Below are 14574 nucleotides of genomic sequence, written 5' to 3'. Positions count from 1 at the left end.
ATAGTTCAGAAGTTTAGTCCATTATCATCATGGTGGGAAGCATGGTGGCACATGGGCAGACATGGTGCTGGAGAGGTAGCTGAGAGTTCTACATCTGGATCCACAGGCTGCAGGAAGAGAGTGACACTGGCCTGGCTTGAGCTTCTGAAACCTCAAAGCCTGCTTGCTCCCAGTGACCACTTCTTCCAATAAGGCCACACCTCCTGATAGTGCCACTCCCTGTGAGCCTATGGGGGCCATTTTCATTCAAACCACCACAAAGTGTATAGATGTTTATGCTCAGTAGTACAGATGTCTCAAGAGTTTCATCTCAATAAAACCACTACCAAATTGATTTTGCTTATGAATTGTAATGGATTGGGCTAACATTTATTTTTAAATCCATTTTTCTTTATTTAAATTTTTTGAGTGCATATGTGTGTGGGCACAAGTATCATAGTGTACATGTGGAGGTCAGAGGACAACTTCTGGAAGTCAGTTCTCTTCTTCCATCATGTGGCTTCTGGGATTGAACTCAGGTGGTCAGGCTTGCCACAGACTTCCCTTATTCACTGAGTCATCTCAATGGCCCCCGAAACTAGCACTTATTGAGAACCTATTAGTTCTAGGGATGCATTCATTGTCTTATTTCTAAAATCTGCCATATGAAATGTACATATGTTATCAGCAGCAAGTGACTATCACATGCTTTGCTGTGGGACACTCTGCTAAGCGCCTTATTTGAATTACTTTGAGACAGGGTCTTTTTTAGCACAGGATATCCTTAAACCCCTGCTCCTCCAGCTTCTGCCTCCTGAGTGCTGGGATTACTGGCATGAATTACCACCTCTCGTCCTTGGACTGATTTGAATATTATAATTAGCCCTATAAGCAAGTAGTATCACTAACTCTACTCAAAGACTCCTGGGATTGAAGCTTTTTTTTTTTTTATAATATGATCAGTTTTTTTTAAAAGATTTATTTATTTATTATGTATACAGGGTTCTGTTTGTATGTATTTCTGCAGACCAGAAGAGGGCACCAGATCTCATTATAGATGGTTGTGAGCCACCATGTGGTTGCTGGGAATTGAACTCGGGACCTCTGGAAGAGCAGTCAGTGCTCTTAACCTCTGAGCCATCTCTCCAGCCCGGGATGGAAGCTTTAAGGGGGTAAGTAACTGCCCACCACATAGCCCACTAGTGGATTTACACCCAGCCTGACTCCACAGCCTGGACTCATAGTCACAGTAGAGCCAAGAGGTCTGCGTCCATAAGGATAGTCCTGTCCTCCTCCTCTCCATGGAGCTTTCCGTGTTATCTCCCTTCCCCTTGCCCATCTTCTACCTTACTATCCCTTGCAGGTCGGTGTTCTTCAAAGTTCTGGTCCTGCCTCTACTGTCATTGCTGCCTACTGGCACTGACCTTTCTGATCATAGACACCTTCCGGGGATGTGGATAGACTGAAGCTCTCTCTCAAGGACAGTGTACAAGTGTCACTCTGCTTACAGGAGCCCCATTACTCCTTTCAAATTGGGGAGCGCATGGTTTCACATAGAAAAAATGCATTCTATGTGAGGTTAAGGCTGTAAAGGCAAATTGTGAAACACAACAGTAGAGCGGAGGAAAATTCATTTCACATGTTCTTGAGTTAAGGAAGACTTTTTTCATCAATTTTTGAGATTATGATATAATTACATCATTTCTCCCTTCACTTTCCTCCCTCCAGACCTTTCCATATACCTCTTTTTGTTGTCTCTCAAATTCATGGTCTCTCTTTTTTTTTCACTAATTGTTGTTACATGCATATATGTCTATACATGTATATTTATACCTATAACTTGTTCAGTCTAAGTAATGTTACTCATCTCGATTTTAGGGGACTGACCATTTGGTATTGGAGACCAGTTGGTGTGATCATCTCTAGAGAAGATGATTTCTCCCACTCCCAGCATTCCCTAGTTGGCTGTAGTTCTCTGTGTAGGGTTGAGGCCTTGTGAGCTTTCGCTTGCACCCTCTGGCATGTCTGTTCTTGTCCTTGCTCATGTTGAGGCAGTCACGTTGGTGAGGCTTTATGGGTGGAGCTTCTGGCATTACTAAGAGACACATCTCACAGCAACCTCCCTGGTCCTCTGGATCTTACAACCTTTCCACCCCCTCTTCCTCAATGTTCCCCAAGCTTAGGTGTGGGGCTGTTATATAGATCTGTCCACTGACACAGGGCTCCACAACTCTGTTGTTTTGACTTTGTAATTTTTTGTAATGGGCCTCATCTTTTGCAAAGAGAATTTCCTTGATGAGGAGTGAGGACTAATCCTGTCTATTAGTGTGAGGACAAATGTTTAGGGTGTAGTTTAGAGATTATGTTGTTTTAGAGAAATAGTGGTTGTAGGTTCTGCTCAAGGATTCATGACTTCCCTAGCCTTGAAGGAAGGCTTGTTAAAATGTGCCGTCACACCTAGAAGCTTGAAGTGAAAGGAATAGACCACGTTTAAATTATTCTAGAAAGTTATTGCTGGGCACAAACCACAGAGAGAGTCCTGTGAGAAACCCAGAGTTATCTCTGACGGGAGCTGTCCTCTTACCTCCAGTCACAATTACGTTGGCCTTCACGCAGTAGCAGAAAGTGTTGGCTCCTCTGGGCATGGCAAATTCTCTGACAGGCCTGGAAGACAAAATTAGATGCGAACTGTTCACTGCAGCTTAGAAATAGATTATGTTTAATGGGCTCATTTCTAAATGGCTTATAAATCTATTGGTCCATAGTGACTATGATAAGCAATGGCAGAATATTCACCGAGCCACAGAATCTCTATGTTCCCTGTTTTAGTTTGGTTGTTTCCCAAAGGCTCATGGGCTGAAGACTTAGCCCTAAGATATGATACATTGAGAGGTAGTGGAGCCTTTAAAAGGCAAGGCCTAATACCTGAGGTTGGGGTGTCTAAATCCTCTTCCTTGCTTTGCTTCATGACTGCCGTGAGGTCAGTGAACAGTTTACCCCACCATGCACCTTCTTCCCACATAAACCCTGCCACCACGGTGTGGCAGCAGAAGTGACAGGGTCAAGTCATCGGGGACTGAGACTTTGAACCTTGCGAGCCATGATAACCCATTTTTCTCTTATATTGACTGATCTCTTACGACAGCAATGGAAAACAGACTGAAGATTTAAAAATTTAGAAATCATTCTTAGTTTCCTGATGCTACAGACACTGCTGGCCCACTTCATTTGGCCCTTGGGTCATTATTTTCTGATTCATGCTTGAGATATGGGAATATGAAGCCCAGTGCCATGCAGGGCTATGATAGTATTCAATTTTATCTTTTAAAAATGTTTTTTTTTAGGCTGGAGAGATGGCTCAGTGGTTAGGAGCACCGACTGCTCTTCCAGAGGTCCTGAGTTCAATTCCCAGCAACCACATGGTGGCTCACAACCATCTGTAGTGAGAGCTGGCGCCCTCTTCTGGCCTGCAGGGACACATGCAGGCAGAACACTGTATACATAATAAATAAAATAAATCTTTAAAAAAAAATTTTAAAAAAATGTTTTTTTTTTTAGTACCTCAGTTCTTAGGTTAACAAGAAAAAGGAATGCAAGTCTATTGAGTACGCAGAGCTCCAGGCACCAGACCAGGCACTTCACAACAGTTCATTTAAATGTAAACATTTATAAAGTCTGTAAACATCTTTATTACCATTCATGGATGGGAAAGCTGAGGCTAAGTTGTACAAATAGTCATAGGCTAGGTGCGGGGACAGAAACTGGTATTGTCCCACTCCATAGCAAATTCATGGAACGCCGCTGTCATCTCTCCACTGTAATATTCTGCCTCTAAGTCGAGCATCTAAGTAAGGCTAAGCAGTTGCTTGCTCACCTGTGGGACACTGTCAAGCTGTGACCAAGTTAGAGGCTCAGCTTGTATGCTACAACACGATAGCATGCTATGTGGCAATTAATTGCAGACATTGACCAGCTTCCTGGTACATAGCTTTAATTCTGAAAAGTCTGCACAAAATTTTATGCTAATCATTTCTGAAATTAAAATTTCTGGAGAGTTTCCTTTCCTGCCTTTTTGGGAGATGCGCTGGCTCCTATTTTAACAGCTGACCAATTATGTATTTGTATAAATACGGTTTCGTCTGAAGACTCATTATAGGAAATTGCGGAAATAGAAACATGGTGCATTAGGAATGGAGGAAACCAACTGTGTTCTTATGATGGCTCTCCAGGGGCCATGGTCGTCCAGGAAAACAGGATCACAAGTATCACTTGAGAAACCTCTTCAGCTTCTAGATTTAGAAAGAGTGGCCCAGGAGAGAGAGAGAGAGAGAGAGAGAGAGAGAGAGAGAGAGAGAGAGAGAGAGAGAGAGAGAGAGAGAAAGAGAAGAGTAAGCAGCTGAGAGGTTCCTGGAGCACCGGATGGATCAAGGAGCACTGTTTGCTGAGGTTGTCAGTATTTTTATCTCCCTGACTCCTGATTCTAGCTGTAATCAGCAGATGTAATTACTACCTACCAAATTCCAAGAGAGACAGTAAATAGTGGGAAGTCCAGGATTCATCTGGAAGACAGACTCCTGACTATTGTGAAATAGACATTCTTTGCAGCAAATACCACAATGCACCAGGTGGTTGGAGGGTGAAACCTTCCAGATCATCTGTTTGTGGCTTGTAAGGACCAGGTCTGTGGGATATTATGCAGCATAGGAATTTAAGTTTCCTACAACAGATTGTGTTTGTGTGTCCATGCATGTTTGTGTGTGTGTGTGTGTGTGTGTGTGTGTGTGTGTGTGTGTGTGTGTGTGTGTGTGTGTGTGTGAATGGAGTGGAAAATGAGGGTAAAAAAATAAAATAAGAATGTGAAAATATTACTAAATCAACTCTTTTCATAAGGTTTCCACATACTCCTGTGCCACACACAAATCTAACTAGCTTAGAATCCTGCTAGCTATATGGTCATATTTCCTCTGACAAAGCATCAACATCTGAGACAAAAGACCCTCTATATCTGGATCTTTGTAAAAGCCAGTCCTCCATTCATGAAGATCTCTGCTTAAGCAATGATCTCCTATGAATAGCCTCTCCTGACCCTCCTATCAAAACACTGCCTCCCACTACCCTCCACCCCGAATGCTACTTCATTTCACTTAATTCATATTGTTTGTTTATTGTCTGTCTTTCCCACAAGAGCATGAACTCCATGATAACAGAATTAGTCTTTTTTAAGTATTTCTTTTATTTTTTTGAGATTATAATATAATCTGATCATTTCTCCCTTTTCTCTCCTTCCTCCAAACCCTCTCCATATAACCCTCTCCCTCTTTTTTCAAATTCATGGACTATTTTTACACTAATTGTCATTACATGCATTTTTATATATACACAAACATTTCTAAATATAACCTGTTCAGTCTGTACAATGTTATTTGTCTGTTTGCTTTTGTACCTGAGCATTTGGTATTGGATAACCAATTGATGTCCTTGTCCCCAGGGAGTACTATTTCTCCTATTCTCAGCATCCTTTAGCTGCCTTTAGCTCTTTGTATAGGCTTGAGGCCTCAGGGGCTTTCCTCCCTCAACTTTGACATGTTTATTGGTATCTTTCTTGTTTGGCTCATGTTTAGGCAGCCATGTTGGTGAGGCTTCATGGGTTCTGACATTCTTAGGAGATATAATCTCATGGGAAATTTTCTGATCCTCTGGCTCTTAATCATTCTGCATCCTTTTCTGCAATGTTCCCTGAGCCTTAGGTGTGAGAGTTGTTTTATCCATTGGGGCTGGGCTCCACAACTCAGCATTTGATTGGCTGTGATTTTTTTTTTTTCTGTAATGATTTCTGTTTGTTGCAAAAAGAACTTTTTCCTTGATGAAAGGTGAGGACTATACCTATCTGTGGGTATAAGGACAAATATTTAGAAGTTAGAAGTTTTGCTGGCTTAGTAAGGTGGTGGCTGCAGGTTCTCCAAGATCTATGACTTTGCTAGCCCTGGGTATTTTTGCTGGGTTTCCAGTACTGGGCGTGTTTGTTCCTGTTGAGTGACTTTGAGTGACTTTTAAGTTACAGAGCTGTGGTTACTGTCACGGCACTATTGCACTCTTAGGGTTATAGGACCATGCTGGTCATTGCTGTAGTTCATAGGTATTGTAGCTGGGTAAGAATGTTAGTTGCTTCTCTCCTTTGGAAGCTTGCACAGCACCTGCTGGCACCCTGAAAGCTATTCCTCAGGGAGGAAGCTTTCTGGTCAGTTCTAGTTCAGAGGCATCTGGGCTCCGTTTCTGAACTGCACGGTGTCTTCAGCAATAGGGACTTACCTCCCACCTGTGGGGTGACCAAAGACACCAGCAAGCGATAGCCTGCAGTGTTTTTGGTATCATTAGTGCTTGCAGTTGGGCACGGTCTATAAGAGACATACAGTAAATGTTAAGGATTTAGAAAATAAAACAGATCTCTCCCATTTATTCCTTTTATCCCGTGGGTTATCAGTTCTGAAAAATGATGAAAAAAAAAAGCTGTTCTCTCTCCTTACCTTCTTCCACTGGTTAAAATCAAATCCTTATCTTTCTTTTTAATTTTCCATATCTTTCTCAGTTGATCTTCCATTTTCCACCTGCCTTTTTCTAACCCATTCTCTAATTTGAGGATAGGGTGACCTTAAAAAGTGATTTTCTCTCTCTCCTCTCTCTCTTCTTTCTCCTCTCTCTCCTCTCTTCTCTTCTCTTCTCTTCCTCTCCTCTCCTCTCCTCTCCTCTCCTCTCCTCTCCTCTCCTCTCCTCTCCTCCTCCTCCTCTTCTTCTTCTTCTTCTCTCTCCTCTCTCTCTCTCTCTCTCTCTCTCTCTCTCTCTCTCTCTCTCTCTCTCTCTCTCTCTCTCTCTCTCTCTCTCTCTCTCTCTCTCGGTGGCCTTCCCATAGCTTTGAGTCTCAGATTCTAGCTCAGGCACAATTCACAGGGCTTCTCTACATGGGAATACAGAGAGTTGCTCTTGCTCAGGATGTTTGTCACTGCAACAGAAATGGAACTAGAACGTGAAGTATTTTATTTCTACGATATCCTGTTCTCACTGACAATAGGGAACAACCCTATATACTCAGAATGTCCTAAAGATGTTCTTTAAGAAGGAAGTAATGGGGTAGCTCATCACTCTAGATCCAATTTGTTTAGGCTGCTGTAACTTTTCTTGTTGATAAAATTATGGCTATATATATGTATATATATATATTCATATATATATATATATTAATATATTCATTATTCCATTCTAGCTCATGCTGGAAGATATCTTACCTCTCTGGGCCTTGCAGAAATCTAGCACATATCATTTCCATTTCTGAACTTTTGTGTGTATTCCTAAACCATGCCATTGTCCTGAACACACTGCTTGGCGTTGATGGTTATCTACCTATGTGCTGGTGTGCCTGTGTGCTGGTAAACATTTACTTTACACCTGGGGCCAAAGTTAGGACAGAGCTAATCCTTACTAGTGTTTGCAGGTCTCCCTAAAATATTTTGTCCCACCATGGCTAATTCCACACTACCAATGGGATAGCCTTGCGCACTAGTTGGTAAAAGATACAGAAGTATGTATCATTGTATAGTATTTTATTTTCTAGAGTTGGAAAAAATATCAAGAAGTTAATTGTAAATTATAGTAAAATAAATGGGAGGCAATAGATTGTGTTTGGAATTTGTTTTACCTTTGTTTTCAATATAATTGGGTTGTGAATTTACATCATTTAACATTTAGCCATGGCAGTATTTGACAAAGGCTTGCTAAATTCTTGAACTCTCAGCTGATGAGAGCTAGTTCTATAGAATACCCTGGATCTCATGTCCATAGTTGGTTTTTCACTTAGATCTTAAGTAGTTAGAGGCAAAGGTCATGACTTAAACATGTTGACTAAATACTTGTTGGACGATGGCTATGTTTCTGAATTAAGGACCACCCTACAGGATCACTGCATGCCTCTGGCTACTACATCACTTGCTATAATTATCCTTGAAGAGTCCTGTAATTATAAGCAATATTACCATTGTGGCTCCAAATTTGCTCTCCTTGGAAATGAAAACTAGATGAGGTCAAGTAGATCTTCCACAGGACCACAAGGGCCTGTTATGGTTCCATGTGCGTAGTGAGAGAAGGAAATCTTGAATGAGTGGAGTGAGTGAATGTGCATTTTGACACAGGCATGGCCCATTGAGGATTCCAAGACCAATTGGCCCATGGGAAATGGGCAAATCCATTACACATATGGCCCAGAATAAAAAGAAGTGGCAAAGCTTTTCTTGGGAGTCCATATATGAATATTTATGAATGATCAGTGTGTGTAAAACTAGCAAAGGCAGCCTCCTCCTCCTGGATGTTTACAGCCTAAGACTGCTCATCTACAGAGACCCCCTACCAAGACTAGCGAATCCCTCTTTGTGGGCTGTAAAAATAAATGTGCTAAGGTTCCAGACTGCGGTGGTAATATTAGAGAAGCCTACCTGATCCCAACTTTGTTGTGCATGTGCCTGTATGCTGGTCCTGTCTTCACTCCCTCGCCACCCTTAGCCAGGGTCCCAGGACCCAAGTCCTGTGGGTCAAGGCACATATGCTTCACAATGCACAGCCCTGGTTGTTCCCCATGCTGTGGCCATGCTATGAACTGTCAGAATAGGATAAAATCAAATTGAATATATAGCTGCACCTATTTCTTAATTAGTTTGTGTTTCCGAAATGTACTTTTGTAAAACACCAGCAGGCACTCATTAGCAATTAATTATGTTACAGAAACTAAATAAAACTCTATAATTAATTGCATCATATAAATGACATTTGTGGAACTTGAGCCAGTGTCAGGGAGTGAAATTATTTTTAACATGCCATGAAGCTTTTAAATTCATTTCTCAGTGTGATAACTTTATAGACCAAAATAAAAAAATTTTAGCTTCTAAGTAATAAATACAAAATGTGAGTCTTTCATGAAGTCTACAGTTCTTTTTTTTTTTTACAGAAAATGTAAGGTCATCAGTCATCTGAGAGATATGATAGTCTGTTCTATTAAATTTCTAATCCTTTTTCCTTTACTTAAATTTAGCTTAGAGAATGTTTTTGTTTGTATTTTGTTTTTTGACTTGCCTTTTCCACCTATTATGTGTATGTTAATTTTATTTATTTATATTTATTAATACATACACATATATTAAGCACATATATTAGGAAGGTGTTTCTTGTAAGCAACATATATTTGGTTCTTATTTTTTATCATCAGATAATATCCATCTCTTAGCTGTGGCATTTAATATTGACAGTTGAAGTGATTGCTGATATTAGATTTGTATCTATTATGTTAATTACTTTCTATTCCTTGCCTTTATAGTTCGTTCCTACTTTTGTCTTCCATTCTTTTTCTACCTTTTTGTTTGTTTGTGTTCACTGAGCATCTTATGTGTTTGCACTTTTTATGCTATTGATCTTTGTTTAGTTTAATTTCTGTATTTATGAATGTTTGCACTTCTGTGTCTGGCTCATTTCTCATCATTAAGGTTTATGATTTTTGTTTTGTTTCTTTGAATATCAACTATTTCCTGCTAGTCCCATCCTTCCTCTTCTTCCTAAGGTTGCCCTGGAGTTTGTGACATACAAAGTCTACGGATTTACAGAAATATAAGTGATTTATAATAACAAAACAATATAATTTCCTCTCTAATCCCTTATTTATTGCTCCCATTGTTGTGTAACTTATGTACAAGCATATCTATGTGCACATGCGCAAAGATATCATTGACAAAGATGTAGTAACAGATGCTAATTGATAACATCAATTTAAATGAAGAAAATGAAGTCTTTTTTAACCGTTTTTTTCTTCCTTTCATTTTTTTTCCCTCTTATGTACATGAATTTCTCACCCAGGTCATGTCCTTGCTTTGAAGAACCTCTCATAGGATTCCTGGTGAGCAGGCCTGCTCACAACAAATTCCTTTTACTTTTGTTTGTCTGAGAAAGTTTTAATTCTATCTATCTATCTATCTATCTATCTATCTATCTATCTATCTATCTATCTATCTATCTTTAGCTAAGATCTCCTGTATCCCAGCTTGACCTAAAGTTGGCTGGTAGCCAAGCATCACTTTGAATTACTGATCCTCCTACCAAAAGTGCTGGGATTGCAGAAATGCCTCCTACTAAACTTGAAGTTCTTGATATTTGAAGAGTAATTTTAAAAGTAAAGGGCACAGAATTCCAGGCTGGTTGTTTTTATTTGGATAGTTTTGCTTTTCTCTTCTCAGCAATAAATATTTCATGCTACTCTTTTGCTTTCATGATTTCTGGGAAAGTGTGTGTGTGCGTGCATGTGTGCGTGCATGCGTGCATGTGTGTGTGTGTGTATGTGTGTGTGTTGTTCTTCCTTGCTTATAAGTTATTAGGAAATATTTAATTGGATTGAATATTAGGCAGACATTGCTCAAACTCACAAATTTAAAAATTAGGGTTGAAAAAACACCCCTAATAAAAGCCTTTTTCAACTGCGGAAGGAAGGAAGGAAGGGAGGGAGGGAGGAAGGAAGGAAGGAAGGAAGGAAGAAAGTGTCCCACAGACTTACTCACAGGCCCATCATATTGGGGCATTTTCTCAGGTGAGGTTTCCCCTTCCCAAATGATTCTAACTTGTGTCAAGTTGACACGAAACTAGCCAGTATAAAACTTATTCAACACAGGTGCATCGTATGTTATATACCTGTGAAAATTATATGATATGTTCACACAGTAAAAGCACCTTTCTCTATCTGGCTGCCTGTTGGGGAGTCTGCCTAACTCCCAGTCTGTGGGACATTTTCTTATTTTACTTATTGATGTAGCAAGTGGTCCTGTGCTGTCTAAGAAAGCAGGCTGAGCAAGCTATAATGAACACACCAGTAACCAGTATTCCTCCATGGCCTCTGCGTCGGTTTCTGCCTCCAGGTTCCTATCACTGCTTTCCTGGATGATGATGGATGCAAGCTGTAAGATTCAATAAACCCTTCCCACTGCAATTTGGGTTTGGTTGTGATGTTTCTTCATAGCAATAGAAACCCTGACTAAGACAAGTTTCTGTGCCTTAGAAATTTCCCATGTGCCTGTTTGAGATTTCCTCTCATGTCATCAGCCTGAGACAACCAGGGATCTACATTTTGTCTTAGAAATCTGTCCCTTGAGGCATGTCAAATAAACAGAGTTACACAATATGCATAATTCTTATCCAGCTCTGTCCCTTATAATGTTTTTGAAGTTTATCTGTTGTAGCAAATATCTTAAAGACTTTAAAAATTCAAATGCCATAGCTAGTTATTAGGAAATATTTAACCAGATTGAAAATGAGTCAGATATTACTCCAATTCACAGTTCTATAAGGACACCAGCTGGTGTGTTATGATAGATAAAATATGATTGGCTATGTACAGATTAAAAGCATAGTTTTCTGGCTACCTAAAATGGTTCTGAAGTATAAACTTTTACCAATAAAATAATGCTTAACATATAGATACAGGTCTATTGACTTATTACAATGTATTAGACCAGTAAACAATTCTTTGTAGTGCTGGGAAGGGAACCCAGGGTCTCACAAATGTCAGGCATGTGCTCCAGCTCTGAGCTATACCCCCAGGCCCTGCCAAATAACCAGTGGGTACAACTGCTGTGAAGAGGGCATATCATATTTAGATTTATATGACTGACTTTCATTTTCCACAAAAGTCTAATTAGCCCTGCCAAACTAAGGGAACAGCTAACTTCTGATATTTCTGAAAGCCACTCTGAACATTATGAGGTTGTGATGGACTTATCATTGTAAAAATTCTGAGAGTCCCAGAATGCTCATGTAGATACACTATTGTACTTACATATTGTCCTCAAGTCTCTTCAAGGATTCCAAAACTAATGAATGGACACTGTCCAAGGAGCAGGATCCAAAGCAATTGAGAGCTGGAATGTATCTGATTTTCATAACCCAATCATTATGCAGCTTCCTTTTAACGCTGGGAATGAAATGGGGGGTGTTGTTATATTAGACACACACATACTTTTTCTCTACTCAGCGTTTCACTCAGTTTGAATCAAATTGTAACTCTGAACGACGCTATGTCTGCAGGTACACTGTAGCCCTATGCACCACACCAGACGTGCTGTGAAAAGGTGTTTCGCTGAGGAAGGAGGAACCACCATGAATGTGGGGGACACCATTCCATGGACTGCAATCCAGGAATGAAGGCATGAATGTCAGCACTCCTCATCCTCTGCTTCTGACAGCAGATGTGTGACAAGCTCACAGTCCTGCCACCATGCATGCCTCGTCATGATGGACCGTATCCCTTCTAAGCCCAGAGATGAAAAATACCCTTCCTTCCTTAAGGGAATTTCCCACATATTTTGTTACAGTGACAAGAAAAAAAAAGCAAGAAACTAATGAGAAAAGAGGAATCTAGAAATCTAGAAGGATCTCAGTGTAATATTGGCCATCTTATCCTTACTTTAATGAAAGAATTCTAAGCATTCACATATGATTGGCATAAGATTCCGGGTATCACATGGCCTCTACTAGGACGACAGACACATTTGTAATTCTGGGTATCAATGTTGTGCAGCTTGGAAGGGGGCACAATAGAAGAGAGACTTTTGTGTTTTCCCATCCCAGATTCTGTTTAATTTTGAACTCTTGATATCGGCTAATTCTCTAATGTATACAATGTTCCATCTATCGGTGTTTTCTTTTGTTTTTGTTTTTATTTTTCGAGACAGGGCTTCTCTGTGTAGCTTTGCGCCTTTCCTGGAACTCACTTGGTAGCCCAGGCTGGCCTCGAACTCACAGAGATCCGCCTGGCTCTGCCTCCCGAGTGCTGGGATTAAAGGCGTGCGCCACCACCGCCCGGCTCGAATTTTTGTTTTTAAATTGAACTCGGAGATCTCTTAAGGAGTACCAACTCCTTGTCTCTCATATTGGTACATTTATTGCAGGCCATTTTACTTTTTAAATTTATTCTTTTAAGGTTTGAAAAACAATTTGGCAGATAGTCAAATCTATCAAATAATTTTCTTTAAAAATCTATATCTATTGCTTTTATGTTTAGAAACTTTCTTATTTAATTGCCAGGACGTAGTCATATATACACAAAAGTATATATTTTGTAGTTTATTTCATGGTGTCACTTTTTAGTTTAATTCAATCTCTTACATACTTACAGATTTTAACGGCCAACGACACTTAAATGGAATGTCAGTTGCTAATTATGCTTTCCTTATTGTCTCGGAAGTTTCTTGAGACGAGAAGCATATCTTCTTTTGTTTTTAAATTTACTGAAAGACAGTCTTGCTATGTAGCGCATGCTAGCCTGGAATTCCATACATAGTCTAGGCTAGCCTCAAACTCATGATTCCTCTGCCTTTCCCTCCCAGAGACTGAGATGACAGGTGTGTATCTCCAAAGCTAGATTAGACATTGCTTTGATTCTCAGAAGTACTGTGGGCTTTGCATCTCATTTCACTGTTTGTGTATAGAACTGAACAATGTCCCTAATTGTTAGAACAAAGGGAGTATTATTCATGTGATGTCCTTACCTTTTAAAGTTCTTAGAGTCTAGGACCTGGGATTGTAATTTCTTCTTTGTTTTTGCCTGCCTTAATCCGAAGTCATCGCTGTTTACAGTGAACCTGTTCACAAACCCACCATCATCCCCCAGGAGGATGTCATCCCTGCAGAGCTGGTCAGGGAGGGGCACCACGCACACACACAGCAGGCAGTGGTCCATGGGCTTGATGACAAAATAGTGCTCCTGGAAGCATAGGAATGTTGTGAATTAGTTACGCGCTAACTGACCCACGCTGTTGGGGTTTTAGCTCAGTAGCAAGCAGCAGAGCATCTGTTCAGCATGCATGAAGTGCCGAGTTCCATCTCCAGTGACACACACACACACACACACACACACACACACACACACACACACGGAGGGGGGTGTTGGAGAACATATAAAGAAAAAAAATTTCTTCATTATTGATGTTTTTTTCTGTGCTGTTTCTCATTTTTTTTTTTTTTTTTTTTTGGTTTTTCGAGACAGGGTTTCTCTGTGTAGCTTTGCGCCTTTCCTGGAACTCACTTGGTAGCCCAGGCTGGCCTCGAACTCACAAAGATCCGCCTGCCTCTGCCTCCCGAGTGCTGGGATTAAAGGCGTGCGCCACCACCGCCCGGCTGTTTCTCATTTTTGATCCAACAGTGATACAGGAATTTGAAAAATCTAAGCAAAAATTAACCAAATAAAAGTCACAGCTGTGAGCCCAGCTCAGTGTTTTGGCTGTTCTTTGGAAAAGGAAGGAGTACTCTCTGCAGCTGGGTGAGTATGGGATCTTAGGAGTTACAATGGCGAATGCCTTCTCTTGACTTTGTATAGAAATACTGAGCTGGCCTCAAACTCCCTAAGTGTTCTAGAGAAATCTTAAACCCCTGATACTCCCCACCCCCATATCTCTCCCTCCCAAGTGCTGGGGTTCCAGGTATGTTATCACCGTGCCTGGTTTATGGAATCCGGAGGTTGAACTCCAAGAGTCTCATCCACGCTAGGCAACGCTCTTGAATTTTATACAGAATTCTAAC

At 40.5% G+C, this 14574-nt stretch overlaps 1 protein-coding gene across 2 annotated transcripts in view; it reads right to left on the bottom strand.

Annotated features, from left to right (window-relative positions):
* The window catches only part of Wdr64 (WD repeat domain 64), a 104447-nt gene that overhangs the window by 67378 nt on the left and 22495 nt on the right, over positions 1-14574 (bottom strand). For both annotated transcript variants that reach the window (XR_013043415.1, XM_042258656.2), the window contains exons 7-9: positions 13545-13759; positions 11834-11968; positions 2564-2643 (exon numbers count right to left, since the gene is read on the bottom strand). Coding sequence is in view for 1 of the 2 variants with exons in the window: in XM_042258656.2 (XP_042114590.2) it covers positions 2564-2643; positions 11834-11968; positions 13545-13759 (430 nt within the window). In the remaining variant the exon portion in view is untranslated. The remainder of the gene's footprint in view (positions 1-2563; positions 2644-11833; positions 11969-13544; positions 13760-14574) is intronic.

Source organism: Peromyscus maniculatus, chromosome 11 (genome assembly GCF_049852395.1).
Source record: "Peromyscus maniculatus bairdii isolate BWxNUB_F1_BW_parent chromosome 11, HU_Pman_BW_mat_3.1, whole genome shotgun sequence".
NCBI classification, from domain to species: Eukaryota; Metazoa; Chordata; class Mammalia; order Rodentia; family Cricetidae; genus Peromyscus; species Peromyscus maniculatus.
Note: the sequence above shows the minus strand (reverse complement) of the source record. Positions and strands in the feature narration are given on the sequence as shown.